Genomic DNA, 23,605 nt, shown 5'->3' on the forward strand with positions numbered 1-23,605 from the left:
AGTTGATATGGAAGAGACGTCTACTTCATGAAGTACAATATCTAGATATCTGATCTGACTTAGTAAAGAAGAGCGTTTTGAAGCCTATATTTGCAAAAATGGAAACAGCTCTAAATCAAGGCTATTTGAGCAAGCAAGTCTGCAGAAGCTGAGGCTATTCAGTCAATGCTACATTTCACAAGATCATCATGGTTCGAGAGAATTGTCTATGTTTCCGCTGTGACTACAAAGGTATTAAGTTTGATGATCATGTTAGTTTCCATTGTTCAAAGGCTGAACTTCAAAATGAAGCACAATGATTGCTAGTACTAAGAGGTTCTGATCAAGTTAAGATTCATGAGGTTCAAAGGGGATTTTAAGATGTTTGACAATTGTGTTCTCAAGGAAGTGTTCTCGGCTCAGTACTGGTTTGTGTTTTTGTCTTCAGAAATTAGCTGTTCTGTGCGTACAGCAAGCTTTGATCCTGATCCTATTGGCGACAGCGGTACATTTCTGAAGATGGGTTAACTAGTTCTGAGCTACTCTCATCTGTGTCATTGTAACCAAGTCATCATTATCATTGGTTTGATGGCTGATATCATGTTCTGGTTTTATGATTTTGGTATGTGTGAATTTTCTGCAGTGTTCAGGCAAGTCTGAGCAGACTCTTAACATCAAAGCAAGAGGAGGATCAATATTTGCTTAATGAGTTCCTTATTGGACTATGCTCTTGATATCTGTTATTTTTTACCTTAGTTATGCACTCAAGCAGCCTTGCAGGATGAGTTAGTGCCATTGATTGCTTGAGTATCAAACTGCGCTAAAAAGGGAGAGTTCTTGTATTTACTCCCATTTGCTAGTTGTTGGGGCTGCTATGCTTGTGTCATTGCTGCTGACACAACTTGAAGATGTTTGATAAATGCAGAAGATGGTATTAATGTCAAGTCCAAGGTTTGATGATGACAAGTTGGTTCATCGTATGAAGTTGAATATCAAACTGAGCTTTAAAGGGAGACTCTCTGAATTACTCCCATATGCTAGTTGTTGTTGTTGCTATGCTATGTCGTGGTTGCATGCAACACTTGGATGTATTTGATATTCACTGAAGATGTGATCAAGTCAAGATCAGGAGCTTGATGGTTTATGATTAAGGGAGAGCTAGAGTCCTTCAACTCAGTCAACAAGGGAGAGATTGATTTTTGTGTTGACCGAGATTGAAGTTGTTTGAAATAGATATGCCAAAAGAAACAAGAACATGATATCTAGAGGTTGCAGATCATCAACGTTTGTCAGTCCTACAACTCAGTCAACAAGGGAGAGATTGAAGATACACTGTGTTGACAGAATTGTAAGATTGACAACAAGGCGTAAAGGAATAACTATTGAAACAGAAGAGAGAAGATCACAATGACAGAATCCTCTCAATGTAATGAAGATGCCAAAGTTTCAGTTACATCATGAAAGCTTGAAGATCATCAAGTGCAAGAATAGAGAAAGCTTGAGTTCTATAACTCAGTAACAAAGGGAGAGATTGAAGATATATTGGTCTTGTTACTGGTTATAAGAATCAAGAGAGATGATCAAGAAGCAATGGGTAAACCTGATACAACCGAAAGTACAGACACAGATGCAGTGAACGTTGCAGTTAACAAGTCAGACACAAACATATGTTGAGAAACAGAAGCATTGATCAAGTTGGAGCATGTGTAACCAGCTACAGACACAGACGCAGTAATTCCTCAGATAGAAAATCAGAGAATCTACCACAGCCAAGACAGCTCAATGTAAAGTCACATGGAATGAAGTGACGTGTTGAACCTTGGAGTCTTAGTGAGAAGATCCAAGAAGTGAGAGCTCAAACAATCATGCTTTAAGCTCATGAGAACAAGTCTTTCATTAGCAGTTGAGTAACTCTGAAAGTGCAACAGAGCAGAAAGAAGGTATCAGCTGCATCATACAACTTAGCAGAAGTTTGTTTAGCAGTTGAGTAAACTTGAAGTGCAACAGAGATGAAAACAGAGCAGACAACTTGTAGTGGCTGTGTAGTGCTACAGAGCTGGAAACAAGAGATGAATCGTGAAGAGGTTGTGTAGTGCAACAGAGCAGAAAAGCGTCAAGTTGCAGCAAACAGTGGAACGGCTGTGTTAGAGAAGCATGCTTGTGTTAGGTACGACAGGAACAAAAGCATGGGTCAAGTTGACAAAAAGAGAACAAGCTTTTACCCAAAAGACAAGAGAAAGAAGCTTGTGGAATCTAGGGTTTGTGGAGAACTCTAAGAGGTATAAAAGGAAGAGGTGGTAGCAAGGAGAAGCTTACGCACCCTAGACCTAAAATTGAGAGAAGCACACATGTTGTGTGTGGTGTTGTCCCACCAACAAAATAGAGAATCTGTTGGTGGTTTTTGTAGAGGTTCACACTCGTTGGAAAAGACAAAGAGTGGTGGTTCCTTTGGTTCATGTAGATAAGAGTGGTAGGCACAAGTGTGTGCTAGATACCATTGGCAAATGTGACTTTTGCGTTCTTATTCTAGTGAATGATTCTGGACTTGGTCTCGGGGATGTAGATTATCCGAATCCGTTAACAAATCTCTTGTGTCGTCTCTTCACTATCTTTTCATCTCTCTGTTAAGCATCGCTCATACATATCTGTCATACAAGTCTGTAGATCTAGCACGCATCTCATTCTTTTATATGAAAGATACAATAGGACAAAAGAAGAAAGAGTTCTTCTTGTCACAAGGGCAGATAGAGGATGGGATTTCACAGTCTCGACAACTTTGGATCCAAGATCCGCCTCTCTCCTCTGTTCCTGGTCCAAGCGGACGATTGAGATGCATTATGCCCACGGGTTGATTGTTTCAGGAATGGGGCCAGTTGCTACCCTAATCAATCCAGCAACTGGAAAGTGTACATGTTTACCCAGGTTTCCTTTTAAAGCTGGAACCTTTGATTTTAGGGTGAAAACGAAAACGTACATTGGTTTTGACCAGGAGGGTTTGAAATTCAAAGTTTTGGGTTTGTCGATTGGTGAAGAGGGGGAAGCTAATACATACCAAATTCTGAGTCTTGATCTTGATGTTGAGTCTTGGAAGTGGAGAGAGGTGAATTGCCCTATTGAACATTCAGTACCAGTGATATGTGACACCAATTCGATTTGTATCAATGGGAATCTGTATTACACAGGCCGCCTGCCCAATAGAGAGGCTGCGGTGATCCAGTTCGATTTGGCTACTGAATCTTTTTCCTCATCAAATCCCATACCCGAGAAGCCAAGATTGGGCATGGACATGTATAGCTGGGAGTCAGGGTTACTTAACGTGGATGGAAAGGTTGGTGTTTCTGTAGCTCTGCCACATCATAAGTCCCGCCTGTGGGTTCTTGAAGACCCAGTGAACAACAAGTGGTCGAGCATCATTGTGTCCACTCCCCTCTCCATCCTCGGGCCATCCACATTTGTCAACCGCATAATTTTCCAGGGTTTCACAAGAAAGGGGCTCTCTATCTTCTCACAAGGGCAAGGACCAACTCTATGTCTCTATTACCACAACAAGGAGACAGAGGAAGTTCATACTGATCATATAGCAAGAGCCTACATGTGGCAAATGTTCACTTTCTGGAATTATGTTCACACTTTCATGTTTGCTTAGCTCCTCTATCACATGGAGAGTGAAGAGTGCAGACAAAGAGAATCCTCCTGCTGCTTCTTCTTATAATTCTTTCTTCTTGTCTACTGCTTTTGGCTCTTGCCATATTTGGCTTTGATCTCATTAGGTTTTGTCCTTTATTTTCGTTTTTGTGAGACTTATAACTTGTACATGTTCAGAGAGATGTAAAACTTGTCTGGTTACATTGCATATAACACCAAATAAACAACATCTTGGTGAAGATTTTTGTGAATGTTACCGATTTCAATGTTTTACATACCAATGCTGCGTCTTGACAAGTGTGCACCATGGAATGTAGCACGAGATTGTTTGCTTTTCTTAGATTCTTGACAAGTGTGACTAATGATTGAACCACTGACCCACTACTGTTTTTAGTTGGATACATTTTCTGGCACTTATTCAAAATGTTGTCCTATGGCTCATAGCATGTAGATTTTGCTGATATAAACAATCTATGTTGGTTGCCATGCCATTCAAATGTCCTGTATCAAAACAGAATGCTGGAAAAAAAATGAAGATGCAGTGGCCGTGTCTCTCTTTCCTGTGTTTGCAATGCCCTCTTATATGCTTTAATAGCAAGTTTGTATTCATATTGGTTTCGTTGCTTCTTCAATGCAAAAAGTGCCCTTTTGTTACCTTTGAGATGGCAATTTGAAAATGTCTACAACCCTCCCCCCTCCCTCAGCTTCTAGACCTTCTTTGTGACGAAGTAATGATGAGTTATGGTCTTGCGATTTTGTTGATTTAGAGAAGTTGAGGTTTGGTCATAAAGGCGTTTTCTTGTGCCAACATGTATGTAGTTTTGGACCCTTTTAAGATTTGTACTTGGAAATTTGCGTTTCTTGTTTGGTCATAAAGGCGTTTTCTTGTGCCAACACGTATGTAGTTTTGGACCCTTTTAAGATTTGTACTTGGAAATTTGCATTTCTGGTTTAGTTAGAGAGTTGTGTGTAGGTACATACATATAAATATGGCTAGAGTAAGCAAATGATAATGTTATTTAAAATTTGTAGTTAAAGTTAGGTGCATAATGAAATTAAGTAAGTATCTAATATCAGAAAAATAGGAACAATAAAGGGGCTAACATCTCGATTAAATCAGCTTTTAAGTATCTAATATCAGAAAATTAGGAACAATAGTACATTCGAAGGGGCTAACATCTCGATTAAATCAGCTTTGATTAGACCTCCAGACTCATCATCTCGCCTATCTCTGTCAAGTTACCTTCATCGTCCATTGCTCCCAGATCAAACAAATCCGTCAAGGCCCGAACGAGGGTCCTCTGGGAAGGAGGATCCATAAAGTTCAAGGATAACAAGTCCTTCACACCCAGCCTTTTCAAGGCCAGAACTGTGTTTACGAGGTTTGCTCTAAGCATCTCAGGAACCGCCAGCGGTATTAAACCACTGTAAATTTCCTGTGTGTATAGCCTGAAACATTTACCAGGCCCTGTTGTACAGGCACGACGTGCTCTCTGGTCAGCACTTGCCATGGATATTGGGGACACCACCAAGGAGTCTAGACGAGTTTGCGGGTTGTAGTATTTCTGCATGGAGAAACCAGGATCAACGACGTAAACAATCCCGTCGATGGCTAGAGAAGTCTCTGCAATGTTGGTGGAGACGACAATCTTTCTCACCGGATGTGGTGTGGGATCGAAAACCCTCTGTTGCATGGCAGGCGGGAGGAAGGAATACAGTGGCACGACTTTGACTTGATCTCCGAGCTTATGGAAGATCCTGCTGCAAGCATCTTCAATCTCTTCTTCCCCGGTTAGGAAAACAAGAACATCACCAGGTGGCTCACACATGTGAATCTGGATAACTTTGCGTACAGCAGCCTCGAGATAGTCCGTCACAGGATCCCGAGTATAAACGATCTCCACTGGATGGAGCCTACCTGGGACTTTGATGAGAGGCACATTATGACCGCTAAAATAGTGGCGGAGCTCATGGGCGTATCGGGTTGAACTCATCACAACCAGCTTAAGAGCAGGCCGGCTAGTCAAGGCTTTCTCAAGAATACTAAAAAGCAAATCCGTGGCTATACTTGTTTCGTGGGCCTCGTCCAGAATGATGGCTTTGTATTTTGATAAGAGCGGATCCACCAGTGCTTCTCTCAGAAGCATTCCATCGGTCAGGTACTTGAGCACGGTTTTGGAGCTGCTGCAATCGTCGAAACGGACTGTGTAACCGACTTCTTCACCGATCACTGCATCCATCTCTTCAGCAACTCGGCGGGCCGCAGACATCGCTGCAACTCTACGAGGCTGCGTGCACCCAACCAACCTCGCAGTCCCACCAGGATTAGGGTTTTCATAGACCACAGCTTCTAAAACGAACTGTGGGATTTGCGTTGTCTTACCACTGCCCGTATCACCCACCAGTATCACCATCTGATTTTCCTTCAGAGCTTGGAGAAACTCGTCTTTGTGTACCCATACTGGTAGGTTCCTACGTTCCTCTTGTATTTCGAAATACCTCGCAGAGTTCACCATATCGATTCTCTTCAACAAAACCAAAAAAAAAAAACAATAATAACAAGTTAGGAAACCTCCTCCAGTATTTATAGCCCAAGAACAAAAAAAAAAACCTATATTCCTTTTCCGAGAGTATTTGGAGATTTTCCTTTTCTGCATAAGCTCAAAATTGATTATTCTATTCAACAAAATAAAAATAAAAAACAATAATAACAAGTTAGGAAACCTCCTCCTCCAGTATTTATCACCCAAGAACAAAAAAAAAAAAAAAAAAAACCTATTTTCCTTTTCTTTCCCGAGAGTATTTGGAGATTTTCCTTTTCTGAAGCTAGAATTTTCTACATACGCCTAAGGTTTTCTTTCTAGTACCAATCTATCTAGTCAGTAAATCCAAATCACATGGATTGGACAAGGTATTAAAATGATGCTCCGTTAACCAATTCTCAAACATCTTCCACTGTCAGAAGAATTCTACACATATATTGATTATTCTGTGACAATGAGGCTCTGATTTCTTCTGAAGGATGATACCTTGATTTGCCAGTTAGCTTTTCTGGATCTGAAGCTGAATCTACGTACTCTGCTGTGGCTTGAGTTCGATTTTTGCTTGGGAGTTTTTTTTTGTTGTTAAAAAGTCACCTTTGTACTTCAGAAGTCCACTCCTAGTAAAGTGCATATAAGTCAATTGATTTGTTTTACAACAAATATGAATGTGAGAATTTAAATATATGAGAAGAAAGCCTAAAGAAATTTAATATCTAAGCAAAAATTCAAAAGAATCGATCTTTGAGACTTTGACTGGTTCCAAGGTTCACAGACAAAGTATCTAACGTAGTACTAAATTTGACATTCAAAGTTGACTAGAAACATAACTACATTACTACCAAGTATCTATAAACTAAAAATAAGCTATAGAAAAACTAGAATCTAACATCATTATGAAACCAGAACTCACAAAAAACAAGCCCAACCCGTGAAACTAATATCTAATTCAATGACGGAACAAAGTCAATTTATCAGTACCAAGCAAAAATTATGAATATGAATGTGAGAATTTGAAATATCTAAGCAAAAATTCAAAAGAATCGATCTTTGAGACTTTGACTGGTTCCAAGTTTCAGAGACAGTATCTAACGTAGTACTAAATTTGACTGGCACTAAATTTGACATTCAAAGTTGACAAGAAACATAACTGCATTACTACCAAGTATCTATACACAAAAGATAAGCTATTTAAAAACTAGAATCTAACATCTTGATTAAACCAAAACTCACAACCCGAACAAAGTCAATTATTCAGTGTACCCATCAATATGGTTTAGACGTTGAGGCTGAAAAACGCGGCGAGAAGCAAAATGGAAGCAACTTCCTCCTTCTTCCGAGGTCGAATTAGAACGATACTCTGCAAAGTAATATAAAGCTTTCATGAAGAATGAAAAGAGAACATTCGAATAACATTAGTTGAACAGAGAGAGGGATATAGAGATTATAGATTACGGAGTAACGCCGTCGAGGAGCAAAATCCTGTGGAGAGACGTACGGCCATAACTATCTACTTGATTGAACCTCCACAGAAACATAACTAACTATAACAAACCCACACAAGATACCGAAAGAAGGAATTCAAAACAAACAAAAAGAAATGCGAAGAGAAGAAAGAAGAATTGTGTACAAACCGATAGTTTGGATTGCCTTTCCGCGAGTCTGGTTTTGATACTCAGGTTCCAAGTTTGGGGTCCCCTGGCACCTTTATGCTCAAAGAATCATAGAGTAATCAGGTAATATATAAAACGGGCATATAATCTTCGAACAATGCAACCACAAGAAAAAGAAAAAAAGCACCATAAGAGACAATAGAGCTAAGAACAAAATGTCTCTTGGAGACACAAAAAAGCGAAGAAATATTTATTAGGAGAAGCCAATAAACTATATCATCTTCTTCTCTAGAGGATTAAAGAGGTAGTTACAGCCTAGATTCAATCCATCACATGAATTGAAAAACAGAAACAAAAAAATTGAATCTTTGACTAAATTGCACAATATTGAGAGATGGATATTGTACAAAACCAGAGAGAGAGAGCGCGCTTAAGCCATAGATAAACCAAATTAACTCGACTAACATTTATATAAATGGCGGCGGTCAGATGGAGAGGCATCGATCGGCGAATGGTCAGAGAGACTCGTTGGTAGAGAAAGAGATATACAAAGAGACTTAAGGAAAGAGAAAAAGATAAGATAAACTAGTTGCCGAGATCGACGATTGCTAACCTTTGGGGGTACGGTCGCGGTGGTGAGATCGCAACTGGCTAGATTGTGGATGGTGGTCGATTGAAGCTCATCGCGAGGGAGAAATTGGATGCGGAAGTCTCGAGAAACAACAAGAAATGAGTGAGGGAAAGTAGAGAGGGTTTCTGCGTGTTATTATTTTTATTTTTTTGGTCGGCAACGTAACTTTGTATTAAACAAAGATTAAGGTACATTGTTCCATGATATTACAAATTTTGATTTGGCTACTATTCTATCACATTTAGCTAGATTATCAGCGATAACATTTAAGCTACGTGGTACTTTTATAAAAGTTATGCTTCATAAAATTGGGCAATGTTCTTAATGTCATGCACATGTGTAGCTATTAGAGAATATGCTCACTTTGATGGTGTTGCTAGTTATCAATGGAGAACTGACCCATCTTTTTGTATAGAACTTCTGCATCTCCGCAAAATATAACATTGTTGTAACCCAATCGGTTAACATGAAGAACCACCAATCTTAAAGTTTCAGCTTCCACTTCAAGAAGTGTATTCATAGAAATAATGGATGACTTACTTCATAGTATAAACTGCTCGTTTTTGTTATATAAGATCCATCCAATTCCAGCACATTCATTTGGAGAGATCCAGGATCTATCAACGAAGTAGCAGTAATCTCTGGTTTGCTGTGTGATAGAATTGATCGGGTTCACGTGTGTCATAGACTGATGACTCCTATGTTCTGAAGCTTGACAATTTTGCAACACTTGTTTGTTTGAGCTTGAACTTTCCGTCCATTGCTGAAAGTCAAGTAGAGCCCTATTTATAGTATTTGGGATGGACTATTTTTTATTATTAAATAGGAAATCATTTCTCGTTTTCCAGATATGCCAACTAATAAAAGGGAATAAGCTTACATCCTTTATGTGATTTTTATTTAGGCTCAATAACAAATCGATATTTCGACTTATAATTTTGAGGAGAAGATAGAACCTGTGGTATGTGGATTTGTTGTAAGGCCCCAAATTTCTTTACTGATTCTGCATTGGAAGAGGAGATGATTAATGGTTTCCACTTCTTCACCACATCTCTGGCATGTGTCATCTGTTCAGATTTTCTGCAGTTGGTAAGCATTATGAAGACATCTCCACCAGAAATGTTTGATTTTCTGAGGTATCTTATGGGACCATAGCTTTACAAAAGGCTCAGTAGAATATCTAGTCTTATATGTAGTATTAGGAGGGGTTATTGGTTTAGGATTTAGAAAGAATTTGAATGATTTTAAAAGTTATGTAAAATATGTTGTTATTCAATCAAGACTTTTTAAAATTCTTTAAAAATTTGGTGTTATTGGTTGTGGATTTGTAAAAAGTTATCTAAAATCTTGATAAATCTAGTGTTATTGGATTAAGAGTCTTATAAAGTCATTAAAAGTTTTATGTTATTCAATTAAAACAAAAGAATCATGGATTGTTAATGAATTCAAATTTTGTGTTATTGGTTTAGGATTTTATAACATTTCCTTCATAACAAAAGTCATGAAAACTCTTTCATCAAATAGAAAGATTTTGAAAGATTTTATGAAATATTTTACAAGATTAGGAAACACAAATCAGCAAGATTTAAAATAACTTCCTAAACAATCTCTTATAGAATCCTTCATTTTTACTTTCTAATTTTCTATGATTTTAAAAATCAGCAAGATTTTTAAAAACACAAAATCATTAAAACTCTTTCTAAATCCTAAACCAATACCTCCCTCTTATTGTTATTGGAAGAATGGTTTTGAGAAATCTTATGTTGAAGGTGATATCCAGACTTCACTGAGTACTTCCCCTCATTAGTGTGAATCCAAGTGATTACATCATTAGCTCCGGTTATAGATGGTCGGATTTTTTTGATATGAGGAATATCATCAGGGTGAATGATGTTATGCAATAAGCTTTTATTCCAACTACCTTGAGACAATAAATCAGTAACTTTTAACTGTGAGTTCAAATGAATTCCTAACCCTCTTGGTGGTCTAGATGGGTCTAAAGGGAGCCACAGATTATACCAGACTTTAATTTGTTGGCTATTACCCACCATATACTTAATTCCTTGAGAGATGAGTTTAGTAGCTTGGAAGATACTTTTCCAAGCTTAACTTGAGTTCGGCTTGGTTGTGGAGGTTAATAGACTTGACTTTGGAAAATATTTAGCATTTAAGACTCTAGCCATAAGTGAAGAAGGTTGTTGAAGGATCCTCCAGCTCTGTTTAGTTAAAAGGGCAATATTGAAATTTTTAAGGTCTCTTATTGCAAGTCCTCCAATCTTTTTTGGATTGGTGATTTTTCGGCATGCTATCCAAAAGATTTTGTGCTTATCTTTTGTGGTGACGAGTTAGATCGATCTCGGTGGTGGTTACAATTTGGATTCCATGAAGATCAAGGCCAACGTGCACCAACATCGACTCTGGGAGTGTTGTTCTTCTTCCCGTCTTTGGGATTGTGCTAACTCTCATCATAGGATTAGGATTTCCCATGGTCAACTCTTTTTTCTTTTTTTGGAGGAGTATTCCTAACCTTTTCATATGCATAGTTGGGATTTTATGGGCTTTTTATGTTGCATTTATAATTTAACATTAAATTAAAATCTTATTGATCATTTAGATTTTATTTTTTATTTTTTTCTTTGACGTCAAATTGTAAGAATTTTAGTTAGTTTTTTTTTTTTTTTTTTTTTTTATGCAATAACACTGCTGATCCAATTCAGTTGGTTCTGCTAAAAGCCAAGTTGTTAAATTGAAAAGTTTCAAAATCTATTAATTCATTAATTATTAATTTTGAAGTTTGATAAGTTAATATTAATTCATCGTTATTGAGGAAGTATTTTTTACATTAATTAATTTTAATTTGTGTGAATACTTTAAAATCAAATTTTTATGAAGTTTGTATGATTAAGTGATCGTTGAAAATCCACATGGCAACAAAATGAGAGGGTTTGTTGACGAGGTTTAGTTTATCTTGCATTTTTATAAATTTATTCAAAACAGATCTGATAGAAATTTTTAGATAAAAACAACAGTTCCATATGGTCTCAAACACTCAACTAATATTATTTTTCTCAACTTAGCCAGCAATATATATTGTAAATCGTTAAAGTGGAATTATAATTTATACATGATAGCAGACTGCACGAAGAACGTCCAACGGTGGAGAAAATGCTAATAACATGTTCAAAGGTGAACTTATCTTCACATTATCTTATTATCTCTTATAGATTTCACTTGACTTAATAATTGTTTTTCAAAAAAAAAAATGAGGATTTCTAATATTCTTTTATCAACAAATTTTTTTTTCCAAAAGTTAAGTGTCTTTGAGCTTACTTCGGAATTAACTCATGTTTGTAGAGGATGGAGAGCTGCTTGTTGTGATCCTATTCTGTGGAAGACTCTTGATTTGTCACACATGAGATCTAGTTTCATCAAGATCCCATTAGAGCCTTATGTCTATGTTGAATACCGCTCTGATGAGGCCCTGACCTGCATCCTGAAAGTCTCCATGAACCTTAGCGGAGGAAACACGACACTACAAGAAAAAAGGATTATTGCAACAAAAAATTTGCAATGATTATATTTATTAAGATTTTGCAACAAATTGTGCTATATTTTTGCAATGATGACTATACGTCACATTTTCATTACAAATTTATTGCAAAATAACAACAAAAGTTTCCGTTGCATTTTTCCGTTACAAATTAGTAACATTATCATAACATATAAAAATGTCTTGCAAAATTTATAACGATTATTCAACAATAATAAATTATGATTATTTCGCAAGAAAATTTCAGTATATACATGTGACAAAATATGTGACATCTTTGTCACTGTATTGACAAGAATTTATAACTCTTTTGCAACATATACTTTTTTATAACAATTACGTATATATATATATATATATATATTATGTTTTTTTTAAGGGTCTTCTTCTATATTACATCTTCTTAACTCAATTACTAGATGTTTTTTTTTATTATTCTAATAAAGACTAAGCAGACTATTACCATCAAGGACCGAATAAGAGACAACCTGGAGAAATTTGAAGATAAAGAGAGGGAGAGATTCTGCCCCCCAAAAAAAAAGAGTTAAACCGAAGAGATCATGGCATTGTGGGAGTAGATGGGTTTAAGGTTGAAACTTAAGCTTGTCGATACATATTTCTTATTTTTTGAAGATTTGAAATTATTATTATTACTATTTTTTTCTTGTAGTAATGACAAACATTTTATTGAATTTTAGTTTAGCTGATGTGGCTTCTCCTAAGAGTTTTTTATTTTTATTTTGATGAGGTGGACATTCTAAGAGAGCTCAAATTGTCCCTTTTATTAACAGTAATATAGTATTAAATATATTACCTGTATAAAACTGTTATTTCACACTTTTATATTTTTTAAATGATTGTTCCCAAATACATTTTTGGTTCTTATACAAAGATCGATATAAATAAAAATGATAAAAATACCATGTAAGAGATGTGCATATATAGCTGAATACTATATGTAATTAAGATTAATGTGAAGCCCAATGTCTATTGTGTAAAAAGGAGGCTACGGTGTGGAAGAAAACGTACATGATGAGGACAAAAGAAATGCAAATTAGTACTAATGTCCAACAAGGGTGTGATTCTCGAGTGCTTGAAGTTATACGTTAAAACAGATCAAACATAGAAAACCAATGCCGCGAGTGTGGTTGATATAAACAAGAGCATGTATGGACACAGCAATCAGACAAATATGAAGGTACATCAAAGTAATTATAACATAGTCATTTATAATAACTGAACAATGGGAAAACTACATGATAAAACAAGGATTGTCTTAAGAATTCATGATATTATACTTGATGAAATAAATTAGGAGGAAAATAGCACTGATCTTAACTTTTTATGAAATTTAAATTATTAAGAACTTACATAATGAGCTTCAAATTCTCGACATGGTTTAAGTAGACATAGTTTTTTTGACCGTTAACAGGTCTAATCCCTTGAATTCCAACTCTTCTGAGAGTGTTCCTGATGCGAGCACCGGACGTCGCGCGACTTGGTCCTTGGGTCATGCCTTCGGGCCGATCGATGTAGAGGCGACGCTGCTCGGGCCAAACGTCGTAAAACGGTTGTGGGAACTAAATGAGTGGTGGAAACGAGGTTTCGTGGAAAAGGAACGAGGGTTTTGTGAGTTGCATGATAGCCTCGGACTTGCTCGCTAGGACGGATCGATGCGGATGGACCGAGACGACACGGGGAAGCGATAAGCGGATCTAGAGTGGTGGCACGAGATGGAACAAGGGGGAATCGAGTGACGACACGCGAGGGATGGCTCGCCTCGTGATACGGTCGGCTAGCGACGACGAACCCGGTTCGAGTCGGCTAGGGTTCTCTCGGTAGATCAATCCTGGATTGGATCTAAGGAAAGGAGTGAGACAAGAGTCAAAGAATCTCTCTTTGGAAATGTTTTTATTTCAATCAAATCTAAGGTTACAAGAAGATAAGAGGGAGTTTAAATAGAGGTAGGGTTAGGAGAGGCTTAATGACACGCGGACTCGCAATGGTCCGCACACGTTGCCCTTTGACGTGTTCTCTTTGAAATAGAACATGTCGCTCCCTAAGAAATTCAAACATAACCACAAACACTCTACTTAACGTTATAAAGGGAAGGATCTAGAGTTTAATCAAAATGCATATCATAAGTAAAGATAAGGACACGTCTTCGGCCTTGACGCGGAAAACGACTTGACTTCGGACGTTTTGCATTAAAGCTCCTTGCCTCATTAAAACTTCCTCCGGTAAACCTCGTGGGACAAACCCGGAGTGAGGAAAAAGTGTACGATTCCTCGCTCTCAAGACTTGGTTGCCTTCATCCTTGGGTAAGGATGAAGGCCATGCGAACTGTTTCTTCACGGACTTCTTCGGTTGGGTCGTAGTCTTGGACGAAAGCTTGGCAAATAGGTTGATCCTCTGCTTGGTGGGCTTGGAAGAACTCTTAGACCTTGTCGTGGCTCCCGGGAGGATTTCTGGAACGTTGGCCGGTCGTTTTCTCGTGCACGGTGCAAGCGTCTCGGTCGCGCCCGGTGCATCTCGGTCAGGCATCTCGGTCATGTCCGGTGCGTCTCGGTCAGGTTCTGGTCCTGTGCTCACATCATTCCCTCCCCCTTGAAAAGGTTTTGTCCCCAAAACTTCTTTGTCGTCACCTGCGTCAAACAGAACAAGATCAGTAACGTTGAACGAAGTTGAAGTATTATACTCACCTGGTAGTTCGAGGAGGTAGGTGTTGTCGTTCATCTTCTCGATAACTCTGAATGGTCCGTCTCCGCGTGGGCTAAGCTTGTCCTTCCTTTTTTGTTGAAAACGCTCCAGCCTTAGGTGTAACCAAACCCAATCTCCAGGCTTGAAGAGCATAGACTTGCGTCCCCGGTTCAAGAAACACGCATACTGTTCGGTCCTCCTTTCGATATTTGCTCGCACCTCCTCGTGAAGCTTCTTGACTAACTCTGCTCTCGCGGCTCCGTCTTGACTCTCGACTTCGTCTGGTGGCAAAGGTAAGAGATCCATCGGCATGAGAGGCTTGAAACCGTAGGCGACCTCGAACGGTGACTTCTTGGTGGACGAATGAACGGCCTGGTTATATGCGAACTCAATGAGGGGAATGCACTTGAGCCACGATCCTTCGTTGCTCGCGATCGCTGTCCGAAGTAAGGCTCCAATAGATCGATTCACGACCTCAGTCTGGCCGTCGGTTTGCGGATCAGCAGTGGTGGAGTATAACAACTTGGTGCCGAGCTTCTTCCACAAGGTTCACTAAAAGTGACCAAGGAACTTCGGGTCTCGATCGGAGATGATAGTGCGCGGTAAGCCGTGAAGCCGTATTACTTGATTGAAGAAGAGGTTCGCCAGTTGAACAGCGTCGTGGTTCTTGTTGCACAGTATAAAGTGCGCCATCTTCGAGAACCTATCCACCACAACCATCAAACTGTCTTTATGGTGTATGAGAGGTTAGCCGAGAACTAAATCTATCGATAGGTCGATCCAAGGTGCTGTCTACACCAGTAGAGGCATGTAAAGGCCGTGAGGATGAGTGGTTGACTTCGAGGCTCGACACACCACACAGCGACCAAAGCTTGCTTGGTTTTGAAGGCAGTTTTCTACTCGTCTCCTTCTTTCATCCGGACCTGGTGGTAGCCTCTCTTAAGATCGATCTTCGAGAAAACGCTTAAACCGCTTAACTCGTCGAGCATGTCGTCCAGCCTCGGTATGGGATGCCGATACTTGATGGTGATATTGTTCAGTCAACGCACATACGCCAGGAGCCGTCTTTCTTCGGCACGAGTAGGACTAGTACAGCACACAGGCTGAGACTCTCTCGGACGTAGCCTTGAGACATGAGCTCCGACACTTGGCACTCCAACTCTTTTGCTTCCTCTGGATTGACACGATACGCGGGCCGGTTTGATGTTCAATGCCTCGTATTGGTGGTAAACCTTTGGGTAACTCATCAGGAAACACGTCCTTGAAGCATCTAAGAACATCGCGGATCGCCTCCGGTAGCGCCTCCACGGTACCTTCAAGCCTTTCAACCAATAAATCTCGAAAAACCATCAGTAAAACTTGTTTGGAGTCCTTACGGGACTTTCTAACATCACTAGATTGAATTAGAAAGTTTGTTTTAGACTCCGAATCCTTAGACAGTTTTGATTGCATTTCATGAACTTGTGTGGGGCTCAACGGTTTCAAACAGATACGCTTATTATCATGAACAAAATAATATTGGTTGGTGTGGCCACAGTGAGTGGTTCTCTTATCAAACTGCCAAGGACGCCCTAAAGGAGGTGGCTAGCTTGCATTCGAACCACATCACATAAGATCTGGTCTTTGTAAGGACCCACACTAAACGGAACCATGACTTGTTCTTTCACATGAATCAGGGTTCTGTCATTCAACCATTTTAGTCGATAAGGTTGAGGGTGGTTTGTGGTGTTGAGAGATAATTTCTTGACCAGACTAGAACTTGCCACATTAGTGCAGATCCACTGATGTGATCACGGGATCGACCACTCGGCCGTGAACACTCGATTCTCTCGGACGTCTCTCAACCACCTCTCGGACAACACTTGGACGCCTCTCGGACACTTATCGACAACTTGGAACCGGCCTTCCTAGTGATGCGCGGGTACCAACTAGTCTCCAAGGATCATCAAGGAGGAGCAAGTAAAGTCATCTAATGGGCTTTGCAATCCAAGCTTCAACCCTCACACCAATGGCTCATGGCTAGCATCACCACTGAAGAGCCTTGAGTTGCGACCAGCTTTGGGAAGCTTAGTTCGCGAGTCTTCGCCATCGCGCAAGCGTGAAGACGCCCCTAAGTCATTAGAAGGAGCTGTACTCTTTGCCCTACTTTGGGTTTGTCCCAATGGGTTTACCAAAGAGGTTTTAACGAGGCAGCGAACTCTAGTGCATCTCCACTTCGTTCCCGCTTGGCTCATGACTTGGAAACAATCATTGACAAGTTTAGGAGCCAAGGAAGTGAAGATCCTATCACCGCGTCCAGCCAATGACGTGGCTTTTCTATCTCTCTCCCTTCCCTTCCTTTGAATTTCTTCTTGAACCTTCTATGACCGTTGGATTGGTCTTTCCTTTGTTTTACTTTTGCTTTTGCTTTATGGCCAAGTGTAAGGATGAGATCCTGGCCGCGTGTCTAGGGTTTTAGAGTCTCCCATTTGTAAGCCTTCCTATATAAAGGCCTAAACCCTCATTGTAAAAGGCAGACTTGAAGTATTGAATTAAATTTCACAAGAGAGAATCTTGTTCTTGTCTCACCTCTCTCCTTAGTCCAAGTCCGGGACTTGACTACCGAGAAACCCTAGCCGATCTCGAACCGGGTTCGACATCGACTAGTTGACCGTATCACGGGCCGAGCCATCTCCCGTGTGTCGTCGCATCAAACCACCTTCGCGTCCCTCTCTACCGTATCACGTCCGGTTCCTACCGCTCGTTGTACTTTCGCTTCCACTCCACCTTCCTTATCGCATCACCGAGAATCCTTACCGCATCACCAAGGATTCTTACCGCCGCGTTGCCGAGAGCCGTTCCCGCAGTTTACCTTCAAACTCCGGGAATCGATTTCCGCATCGTCCGTACCGCGACCGAGACTGCTCGACCGAAGCCGAGACCAAAGGCCGGATCTCTCGATCCGCTCGTTCGTTTCAGCTCATCTCTCGCATCCACCGTTTGTTTCCTTACTGGATTCAAATCTCCGAGCTTTGTCCGAGGAAAGCCTCATCTAAATTCCTCGGCTCGAGAGAGTTTCGTTCCGTCCGTCCGCAGCGACCGTCCGTCCGTGCGACTCGGTAGACGACCGCGTCCGGCGGTCACATCAGCTTGGTATCAGAGCTCTAAAAGCTCCTGACTCAAAGGTTGTTTCTTTCTAACCCAGAAACTCCTTCCTTTGTTAAAGCTTTCGTTTTTGTGTCTTTGCGGTTCATTAGTTTCATCTTTAGCGTCGTTAGGTCCGATAGTTTTTGTTTTATGCTTAGTTTCCTCGATAGATCGTTTGTTGAGTCGTCGCTTTGTTTATTTCTGAGTTTTGTTCGTCATAGTTCTTGCCTAGGACTTGTTAGATCGATAAAGTAGCGCGTTTGCTTTTGGGTTTGTGTTGTGGTCCCAAAAAGTTTTGCTTTTTGTGCGTGAGTTTGCTTTTAGGCGCGTGTATCACCGTCCAGAGCACGTATCATCACCCGCGTATCATCGTCCAAGCCCTTATCGCGTATTGTGTATCATCGTCTGATCACTATCGAGCCACCGGACGAGTCATCGGCCTTCCGTATCAGCCGATCACACCGGCTATCCGTACCGACGTCCGATAACCGTTGGCCGTCCGTACCATTGCCGCACCAGCCGACTGTGTCATCGACCGACCCCCGTCGGCCGACCGTACATCATCGGCCATCCGTATCAGCCAATCGTGCCGGCTATCCGTACCGCCATCTGAACATCGTCAGCTGCCGTACCAGCCGTCCGTCTCAGTCGTCCGTGCCGACGTCCGACCATCGTTGGCCGTCCGTACGAACCGTCCGTACCAGCCATCTATATCGTCGTCCATACCGACGCCGACCACCGATTGTCGTCCGTACCGTCGACAAAATCCGACAGTCGTCCGTACCATCGACGATCTCCGACAGCCGTCCGTACCATCGACCATACTTCGTTTCCAAGACCGCGATCAGTATGCAACACTCGATTCAATACTGATCAAGCATGGATTTTGATGGAAACGATTCCGAGTTGGGATCATGGTACGATGAAGATCATGACTTTGGTCCGGAGCAAGAGGTCACCGAGGACGAGCCATGGAACGACGAACACACTGGTACCGATCCGGAGCCAGCGACTACCGAGAACGCGTCTTGGTACCAAGAGGACTTTGAAGAAGGCTCGGAACTAGAGGAACCAGACTGCTATTGGCCGTCTATGTCCCGAGCTACGCGCTATAACAAGCCAAGGTCGAACCGCTATGATGACTCCGACAATGATGACCTGGGTTCTTACTATACGCCGTCCGCATATCATCGAGAGCCGCGGAAGGAATACTCGAGTTGCACCCGAGCAATCCCAACCTTTCCATCGCACGCATCATCGAGCAAGTCAAGTGCTTGCCGCACTCGGAACCAAGGACTTCCGAGCTGGTCACCACGCGCAACACCGATCAATCCGTCAAGTCGCGACCGAGATAAAGCCAAGGCGAGCATTGTGGTTTCTCGGACTAAGTCAAGGGAGCAGACCGCAAGGAAGCCAGCGCAATCTCCCGGAGCACCAAATTTCACGGACGAGTTGATCTCTATCCGATCTGAACTCCAACACCTTGGAGAAATGTTGGGCCAGGCAGCGAGATCTTACACCCAGGGAGAATCATCACGGCACCAACACTCGGCCCTTGTAACTGTACCAACACCAGTCCCGCGAGTTCTTCATCAGCCGGAACAAGGTGACTTGACGCGGAACAAGCCGAATACCGACTTGATTGAGAACGCCGCACCAACGACGCAAGCTAACCGTACGCTGAGCCTAGGACGTGATTTCGATCGACAAGTCTGTCCAGAAGAAGTCATTAACTCGGGAGGAATCGTAGAGAAGCCAGCCGAGCCCCCAAACCGACAAGTTCTTACACTCGGAGGTCCAAGTTCGGGTCATTACGCAGACCACGGAAAACTCTTTACCGCTCTCGATCGAGGCTTAACCGACACTCGACCGCCGCGTCCGGAGCCGACCATAGTACGCGAATCCTTACCCAGGACGCGTACCGAGCCATCAACCGAAGTCCAAGGAGATTCTGGCCGCGCAATTGAAGTCATATCCGGTAATCACTCGGTAATGGGGAGTTCCAAGTTAGCTAGGCCACCGGAGATGGCCATTGATGGATCTTTTCACTCGGTATTGTCCATGACTACTTCAAGTAGTAAGCTCCAGCTGGGAGTCGCCTACCCCGTGCCATCCTTCTCCACCCTTAGCGCCAAGGCCGTTACCGCACAAGGTCATATGGCGATGTATTTGTCCAACTTTGGTGCGGATCAAACTTATGTGTGGCATCCTGGAGAGTCTCAGCAAGCAACCACGGTTCATGAAGGGATCCGAGCGACCAGTGCCGCTGGCCTTACCGGGGAAGTCCTATCCTTTTCTCTTAAGGCCTTACTGTTTCCTTTTGATCCCGGTAAATTAAACCGCGGTTGGCCTTTTGATGCTGCTGATTTGGGTTTTCCTTTTTGATCCAGGTGATGAGCAAAGTTTTGAGGCCAAAACTTCTATAAGAGGGAGGGAATGATGTGATCACGGGATCGACCACTCGGCCGTGAACACTCGATTCTCTCGGACGTCTCTCAACCACCTCTCGGACAACACTTGGACGCCTCTCGGACACTTATCGACAACTTGGAACCGGCCTTCCTAGTGATGCGCGGGTACCAACTAGTTTCCAAGGATCATCAAGGAGGAGCAAGTAAAGTCATCTAATGGGCTTTGCAATCCAAGCTTCAACCCTCACACCAATGGCTCATGGCTAGCATCACCACTTAAGAGCCTTGAGTTGCGACCAGCTTTGGGAAGCTTAGTTCGCGAGTCTTCACCATCGCGCAAGCGTGAAGACGCCCCTAAGTCATTAGAAGGAGCTGTACTCTTTTCCCTACTTTGGGTTTGTCCCAATGGGTTTACCAAAGAGGTTTTAACGAGGCAGCGAACTCTAGTGCATCTCCACTTCGTTCCCGCTTGGCTCATGACTTGGAAACAATCATTGACAAGTTTAGGAGCCAAGGAAGTGAAGATCCTATCACCGCGTCCAGCCAATGACGTGGCTTTTCTATCTCTCTCCCTTCCCTTCCTTTGAATTTCTTCTTGAACCTTCTATGACCGTTGGATTGGTCTTTCCTTTGTTTTACTTTTGCTTTTGCTTTATGGCCAAGTGTAAGGATGAGATCCTGGCCGCGTGTCTAGGGTTTTAGAGTCTCCCATTTGTAAGCCTTCCTATATAAAGGCCTAATCCCTCATTGTAAAAGGCAGACTTGAAGTATTGAATTAAATTTCACAAGAGAGAATCTTGTTCTTGTCTCACCTCTCTCCTTAGTCCAAGTCCGGGACTTGACTACCGAGAAACCCTAGCCGATCTCGAACCGGGTTCGACATCGACTAGTTGACCGTATCACGGGCCGAGCCATCTCCTGTGTGTCGTCGCATCAAACCACCTTCGCGTCCATCTCTACCGTATCACGTCCGGTTCCTGCCGCTCGTTGTACTTTCGCTTCGACTCCACCTTCCTTATCGCATCACCGAGAATCCTTACCGCATCACCAAGGATTCTTACCGCCGCGTTGCCGAGAGCCGTTCCCGCAGTTTACCTTCAAACTCCGGGAATCGATTTCCGCATCGTCCGTACCGCGACCGAGACTGCTCGACCGAAGCCGAGACCAAAGGCCGGATCTCTCGATCCGCTCGTTCGTTTCAGCTCATCTCTCGCATCCACCGTTTGTTTCCTTACTGGATTCAAATCTCCGAGCTTTGTCCGAGGAAAGCCTCATCTAAATTCCTCGGCTCGAGAGAGTTTCGTTCCGTCCGTCCGCAGCGACCGTCCGTCCGTGCGACTCGGTAGACGACCGCGTCCGGCGGTCACATCATCCACCGTCAATGATCAATCCACAAACTTTCCCACTTACAGTGCATCGAGTGTGAAATATGTTGTCGCGCTGGCTTGCATCGTCGACAGTCGCCACGCTGGTTTTGAGGACACGTCGGATCATCAGGAGCTCTCCTACTTCTGGTTCGGCTACGACCTCTTCCAGCTCCGCTTCAACTCGAACGTTCTCTTCGACCGCTTCTCCGTCGGACTCGGTGATTATCATCGTGCACGCATTTGGACATTCACGAGCGTAATGGCCTCTTCCTTGACATTTAAAGCATACAATGTCGCGGCTCCGGACGTCGTTGGTTTTACATCACGGGTCTTGACGGTCGTTGGTGGCTGGCTCTTTTGCTTTGAACCTTCTATCGACGTTGGTCGCTCTTGGCTTCTCTTGTGGCCGGCTCGAGGTTGACGCATTTGGAGACCAGCTTGGGGGCGACTTGAGGCGGCGTTCTTCTTTTTGATATGTCCTTCAATTTGCACCGATATGTGCAATAACTCCTCGAAGCCTTGGTAAGGCTGGCGTTCGACCTTGCGCGCGATCCGGTCTTGTAATCCGTCAAGGAACTGCGCCATAAGGGATTCTTCAGTGTCTTCGACTTGGAGTCGATAACGTAAGTGTTGAACTCCTCAAAATATTCCTCTACAGATCGCTTGCCTTGTGTGAGCCTCCTAAACTTCTTTTGGAGCTCGCGGTGGTAAAATGGTGGAACATATCGCCTCCTCATCTGGGCATTCAAGACCTCCCAGACGGTGATTGGCCGGTCTCGATTACGGTGTTGCTCGGCTACGAGACGGTCCCACCAGGTGAGGGCGTAATCGGTGAATTGGGCTACGGCGTAGTTGACTTTGCGTAGCTCCGGATAGTTGTGACACGAATAGAGATGATCCATTCAGCTCTCCCAGTCAAGATAGGCCTCCGGATCAGACTTGCCGGCGAATGTTGGCGCCGTCATCTTGTGGACAGGCTCGTGGTGTCTTGGAGCATCGTCATATGGGTTGTCACGTCGGTGGCGTGGCCTGGGCCGCGGCTCATAATCCTCGTCGGACTGGTCGCTTTGTTCCAGCTCTTGACGTGGACATCGCATGGGCAAGGGATCTTCTCTTGGAGGGTTTAATAGTTTGAGTCGTGTCATACGCTCTGCCAATTGTTCAATACCATTGCGTAGGGCTGCGAGTGTGACTCCAATCTCTGGTGGAGGTAGAGGATTCTCTGGTGGTTGTTGATCGGCCATCGTACGGACGGTCAATGATGACATGGATCGACACGATGTGTGGCTTGGCTGATTTTAAACCTCGTCAAAAAGCAAAAACGAATATGCGTGAGTATCTTATGTTCAAAGGACCACAAATAGATATTTTCTATCGACTCACAATGATTGATTACAGCACACAAAAGCAAACCTATGACTAAACAAAAGTAAAAGCAAAAGCGAGTAACGACAAAAATTTCTTTTGGACCAAAACAAGACTACGATAGCAAAACACTAACTTTATCGATCTAACAACGTTTATGCAAGAACACGAATGAACAAGATAATGAACAGGTTGAACACTAAACAACCTAAACGAACCACTAACAACACTACACATGCACCAAATTAAACCAAATGACTAAACGAAGCATGCGAAACGAGATAAAGCTAACAAGACTACTAGATATGCTCAAGATCCAAACTTTATTCAAAGGAAATGAGTTTCTGGGTTAGAAAGACACAACCTTTGGGTTTAGGAACGTTGAGCTCTGATACCAACTGATGCGAGCACCCGACATCGCGCAACTCGGTCCTTGGGTCACGCCTTCGGGCCGATCGATGTAGAGGTGACGCTTCTCGGGCCAAACGTCGTAAAACGGTTGTGGGAGCTAAATGCGTGGTGGAAACGAGGTTTCGTGGAAAAGGAACGAGGGTTTCGTGAGTTGCACAATAGCATTGGACTTGCTCGCTCGGACGGATCAATACGGATCGATGCGGATGGACTGAGACGACACGGGGAAGCGATAAGCGGATCGAGAGTGGTGGCACGAGAGGGAAC

The 23,605-nt window shown here is 42.6% G+C and overlaps 2 protein-coding genes across 7 annotated transcripts; one reads left to right on the top strand and one right to left on the bottom strand.

Moving 5' to 3' along the window:
- The first annotated feature begins 2,842 nt into the window (after positions 1-2,842).
- LOC104715464 (putative F-box protein At1g53550) lies at positions 2,843-3,625 on the top strand. Its single transcript, XM_010432870.1, has one exon. It carries the CDS (start codon positions 2,843-2,845, stop codon positions 3,623-3,625), a length of 783 nt encoding a protein of 260 aa, XP_010431172.1.
- A 998-nt stretch (positions 3,626-4,623) lies between these two features.
- Positions 4,624-8,647, bottom strand: LOC104711455 (putative pre-mRNA-splicing factor ATP-dependent RNA helicase DEAH3). 6 transcript variants are annotated; one of them, XM_010428158.3, is made up of 6 exons: positions 8,391-8,586; positions 7,799-7,869; positions 7,620-7,646; positions 7,428-7,524; positions 6,654-6,784; positions 4,624-6,149 (listed from the first exon to the last, which is right to left on the bottom strand). In XM_010428158.3, exon 6 carries the CDS (start codon positions 6,138-6,140, stop codon positions 4,824-4,826), a length of 1,317 nt encoding a protein of 438 aa, XP_010426460.2. In that variant the 5' UTR covers positions 6,141-6,149; positions 6,654-6,784; positions 7,428-7,524; positions 7,620-7,646; positions 7,799-7,869; positions 8,391-8,586; the 3' UTR covers positions 4,624-4,823. The 6 variants fall into 6 exon arrangements, with proteins under 6 accessions (XP_010426460.2, XP_010426458.2, XP_087320916.1 ...); XM_010428156.3 differs by having other exon boundaries at positions 7,620-7,674; XM_087464790.1 differs by having other exon boundaries at positions 7,620-7,704.
- Between the last annotated feature and the right edge of the window lie 14,958 nt (positions 8,648-23,605).

This window comes from Camelina sativa, chromosome 9, assembly GCF_030686135.1.
Source record: "Camelina sativa cultivar CO46 ecotype springtype chromosome 9, ASM3068613v1".
Classification (NCBI taxonomy): domain Eukaryota; kingdom Viridiplantae; phylum Streptophyta; class Magnoliopsida; order Brassicales; family Brassicaceae; genus Camelina; species Camelina sativa.

Excerpts from the sequence above, each read along its gene's own strand:
- LOC104711455 (XM_010428157.3), bottom strand. The coding sequence starts at position 6,140 with ATGGTGAACTCTGCGAGGTATTTCGAAATACAAGAGGAACGTAGGAAC.
- LOC104715464 (XM_010432870.1), top strand. The coding sequence starts at position 2,843 with ATGGGGCCAGTTGCTACCCTAATCAATCCAGCAACTGGAAAGTGTACA.